General features: G+C 38.3%; 1 protein-coding gene across 1 annotated transcript; it reads right to left on the reverse strand.

Moving 5' to 3' along the window:
• Positions 1-5,283, reverse strand: si:dkey-86e18.1 (uncharacterized). The gene is made up of 5 exons (XM_026233192.1): positions 5,176-5,283; positions 4,990-5,030; positions 4,817-4,891; positions 2,250-2,439; positions 1-1,489 (listed from the first exon to the last, which is right to left on the reverse strand). The coding sequence occupies exons 1-5, from the start codon at positions 5,240-5,242 to the stop codon at positions 1,056-1,058; spliced, it is 807 nt and encodes a 268-aa protein (XP_026088977.1). The 5' UTR covers positions 5,243-5,283; the 3' UTR covers positions 1-1,055.

Raw genomic sequence — 5,283 nt, forward strand, 5'->3', positions numbered from 1 at the left:
CGTGAACTGACTTCATGGTGCTTTAATGATTAAAAAACAAAAACCGTTGAACCATTACATTAGGAGGTGTTCAGATCAGTGTTTTGTTTGAAACACCAGTACATTCGTCAAGCACAAGTGAGTAAAGTGTGAACAGACACAGTTGTTATGCCACTTAAAATATGGCTTCATCCTGTAAAAAAACCTTTGTGGTTGAAATCGAAACTTTATATATACTGAAGATGTATTTCTCAGACATGTAACGGTAAACACTTCATAGTTTGTTTTTGATAAGTAATCACTAATATCCTTTTTCAGAATTCTACTTCAACCACACGCCAACCATTTCCGTTCTTTTCTTAACCCTGCTTAACACATTCATAGCTTGAATAAACTAGGTTCAGACAAATAGTATGAACACAAACACAGGTGATTTACAGCTTTCAAGGTTCACTCGAAAATGTCTTACTTTCAAGTTTCACTTTCATGCATCAGATATATTTTGAATATCAGGGATAGTTTTCCCAAACATGAACATTCTCTCAGCATTTACTTCCAAACCCATAAATTCATCTTCGAAACACAAAGATATTGGTAATAAAACCTAAGAGGTTTCTGTCTTTCCATTTAAGACCAGGTAACCAAAGCATCTCTGAAGACACACAATTATTTTTTATTTATTTCATGAACAGTTTATTCCGGGTTTTATTTGCATATAGCAAATCCCATGTGATGAACATGGACGAAAAGAAACCTCATTGGTTCTTGTGTGTGCAAATGAATTCTGTTCATCGATAAAAAGACTTGAATTAAGCCGGTCGATTCCGGTTTTGTTTACCTGGACTTTCGATGGAGAGACAGAAACCTTTCAGACTTCATTAAAAATATCCTCATTAGTGTTTTCAAAGATTATCTACAGGTTTTGAACGACACAAGGGTGAGTAAGTGATGACTATTTTAATATTTGGATGAACTGTCCCTTTAAATGTTTAGAACCATTTTACTGAAAATAATAATAATAATTAAGAAAAACTATGAATGTTTCATCAGCTAATGAGCATAACGATTTCATTCAACTATGTCTCTTCATCTGAGGATGACGAGTAGCAGCCGAGTCCCAGTAAATGTTCAGTTTTCCTCTGGGCTGTTTCAGCACTGGATGGCTGACGTGTAGCTTCTTTGGCTGCTGTCTGTGCTAGCGGGAGGCTGTGGAGGTTGGGCAGGCCGGCGAGTAGCACTCGTGTCAGTGTACCCGTGTCCTGCTGCTGCCCGGCGAGAGCCACGCGTGAACCAGCCACCGCCACAGCAAGTCGGGACTGATCGAAGCACAGCGGGAGGTCCTGGTCTGGGAGGTCTGAGGCTCTGGTGGGAGCAGGAGCTGATGGGGTGGGTAATTCTTGAATAATACTGTGAGATGCGTGGTTTCCTGCTTCCTCTGGGTTGGTGTCCTCATTAACATCCTCTTCTTCTCTACTCAGGCTGCTTGGGTTGTGGAGGCACAGTTTTTTAGCTAGAAAACAAAAACAGAATCATGACTACATTTATATGCACAACATTTTCCTTTTTTGGCCATATTAAGGTTTATATTAATTCTGATGTTTACATGGTCAGTGTAGGACAATATGTTTCTTTTAAAGGAATATTTCACCCAAAAACAAAATAAACTGATAAGTTTCTCACCCTCAGGCTATCCAAGACGAAGGGTTCATCAGAACAGGTTTGGAGAAATTTAGCATTACATCACTTGCTCACCAATAAATCCTCTGCAGTGAATGGGTGCCGTCAGAATGAGAGTCCAGACAGCTGATAAAAACATTACAGTAATATACAAGTAATCCATGCAACTCCACTCAATCAATTAACATCATGTGCTATGAAAAGGGGCACAAGTTTTTAAGAAATAAAACCATCAAGACATTTTTTTTTTTTATTCAAATGAGTCCTCTATCCATAATATTTCTTTCTCTAGTTAAAACACCTTAATGAAGGATTTGTTTCTACCAAACACTTGGCTTTACACTTTACAAGACATTAACTGATGGATTGGAGTGGTGAGGATTACTTGTGGATTATTCTGATCTTTCATCAGCTGTTTAGACTCTCATTCTGACGGCACCCATTCGCTGCAAGAGGATCCATCGGTGGGCAAGTGCTACATTTCTCCTCTGTTGAAGAAACTCATCTACATGTTGGATGGCCTGAGGGTGAGTCAATTTTCAAACGGCAATATTAGGCAATGCTGGCACATGTATATAACAGCACAAACTAACAGGTGTTTTGATTGCTGCCTGGATCCTGCCTCCTCTTGGCATATGCTCGAGGTTCCCAAGGCTTGTGTTTGCAGGTAGGGTCCAGTGAGCGTAGTTTCTTCAGGTAACGTTTGTATTCAGTCTCCAGTTCCTCAATATGATGGTGGAACTCATTTATCTTCCTCTCTGGGTAGTGAGATAACTGCGACTGCTGCAAATTACAGGTGCACAGATAAACTATTCACAACTATTATCAGCTATCAGCAAATCGACAGATAAAAGTCTTCTCTTACCCAAATGTGTGAGAGTCATGATCAAACAGACCATATATTCCACTTTTTGGTTTACGTATGACATGCGATGGATGCACAAGATCAGTATCAAAGACTGAGGTTGTTTTGGTTATATATACTTACAAGTTTTATTTAATATAACTGGCATGAAACAAACATATAGCAAGGCATAGTTTAAGTACACTGGCATGAGCCATCTGATGAGCCAACCTCTTCTCTGGTCATCATATCTGAATCTGATGATAATAAGCACAGTTTTAGCTTGCTCTCTCAGCCTGACCAGTTGAAAAGGGCCCCCAAACCCTTCAAAACCAGCCAACACACCCATCTGACCAGGACGGGGGACCAGCAAACCAGCAGAGCTGGGTAGATTATTTACAAATTGTAACCCATTACTGATTCCAAATTACACAGCATAAATTATAGTTATAAATGTAATCCACTAAATTACACATTTCTGGTAATATTACTACTTTTAGATTACATTTGACCTATCTTGTTTATCACATTGATTTAAATAGAACTGTTAACATACAAATGTGATACTTTATTATTAAATTTTTATTTTATTTTTTAAATCAGGGGTACTTCATATTAGGTGAAAGAGGTTCAGATGATGAAAAAAAGTTTGGGAATGCCTGAATTACTTGTAAATAAGAAACCATGCGAATTTGTGCATATTAATGTGTTTGAAAGACAAAAGCCTTCCGAAAACATTGTAATAGATTTAAATAACATGAATGTGTTTATCAGTAGTTAATGTGATGTTGAAACACCTAAAATGATTTTTATTTTACTGGACTAGTGAATGGTCTTTGTGTAAATGTTCACCAAACTGGAAGACCTTCTGAGTATGTGTATAAGCGGTAGGCTATTTTAAAAAACATTTAAAATATGAAATAAGAGTAATAAGGGAGAATCAATCAATTATGAATAATGTATTGCTATTGTGTGGATAACATGTAATCAATGAAAAAGTAATTGTGGTCTGATAACAAGTATGTTACAATGTAATTTAATCTAATTACAAGTCCTTATTATTTTTCTAATCTGATTACGGAATCCAGATTGCATGTAATCAGTAACTACCCTGCTCTGCAAGTATATAAAATTATCGGTTATTTTGTATTGAAAAAAATAATTATAAATTTAATCAGTAAATGTGAATGTAAATTTACCAGGAAATGAATTGCTGTTATTATTTATTGTTATTATGTGCAAAGTAATTAAACCAAAAAGTACACGATTTATAAAGTTATTGGTTTCTAAAGTAAGGAGTCGACTTTGAATCGCTGAAACGAGTCGTTATAGATTTCAAATCTTTTGCCCATCTCTATGTATGTCACTAGGAACACTTTGCATAATAATCTCCGCCTACCGTCTTGGGAGAAACGGAACTCTGACCTGCCCCCCCCCCCCCCCACCCCCATCCGGGATTTTCAAAGCATTTGGCCATAAAAGAGGGTTCATTACCAACTTTATTTAGACCAACGAGCATCTCCGAATCACAACGCGAAGTATGATTATGAAGTTATGTGTTTGTTTTCTCCCGAGCGTCTTATCAGTATGTGTGCTGTCTGCAAGAGACATCGAAGAGACATGAGAGAGATATCTATAGAAAGCTTGGCATGTCTACTTTAAGACTAAATAAGTGCTGCCGAAAACAGATATTCTGTACTAAAGTAATCCATATGAAAACAACGCGATGTCTGTTTTTCATGTCTCCCTTCATTATATCTAATGTGACCACGCCCCCGCGCTGAACACTCTATTCAGATTCAAACTGAAGCGCGCGGCTTGAATACACCCACACAGAAGAAAAAGCAGCGAGACTGTTCAAGTTTTTTATTTTACTGTTTGCTTCGCGATGAGAGGAATAAGACATAATTCACCCCAAAAAGATGCTAACGCATTGTTTACCATGAAGTTGTGTGCGGAACAACCAATCAAACCTGTCAGTTGACCAATCAGAACACAGTATGCTACCGAAAGGTGGGGTTTAAGGAAACTGAATCTTTTGAACAGATTCGCGCAAACCGTTTGGGGATCTCTGAGAATTGAGGTAATATTAAAATGATATTTTGACAAAATGACAATGTTTTTTAACCTTGGATGGATTTAAACCTAAATGTACAGGACTTATAAACAGTGATAGGAAGCTTAGAATTTTCATCTTACTGGCTCTTTAATTTTTTTCTTCTGTGCCTTAGGAAGTGTGGTTTTGTTCGATAAAGTGTATATTCGTCGACAGATGGCAGCCTACTATTTTCCTATTTCTCCGTGTGTGATCTGTACCTGCAGACAGTACTCGATCTCCTTCTTGATGCTCGGCATCCACTTCTTCACCGCTGCCACTGAGTTTAACGTTGCCTGCGCGTAAAAGGTCCATTAATAAGACAATGTTCTCATTTATGGCAAGCGGCCTCGCTGAAATGATAAGATGCATAGCAATGAAAGAGATTACTTACAAGCTTTGGCCTTGACACGTGGACATCTTTAATGCGACCCTCTGGAAACAGAACACAGATGCATTATGCCTCGAGCTGACCGAGTGCAATGGGAGAACACGTTGGCTTTATAACGACTGTATTTACCGTCGTTTCACATTAGTGTCATTTCACTCAGTGTAAACAAACCAGAAACGCGTCTCATACCCTCTCTCTCTTTCTGGAGCCACAGTCTGTTGAGTCTGCCACACTGCTTCTCTTCGTTTCTCGCCATTCCTGAAGCATTTCCGTCAACACGGGGTCACGTGACAGGGT

This window comes from Carassius auratus, chromosome 45 (assembly GCF_003368295.1).
Source record: "Carassius auratus strain Wakin chromosome 45, ASM336829v1, whole genome shotgun sequence".
Classification (NCBI taxonomy): domain Eukaryota; kingdom Metazoa; phylum Chordata; class Actinopteri; order Cypriniformes; family Cyprinidae; genus Carassius; species Carassius auratus.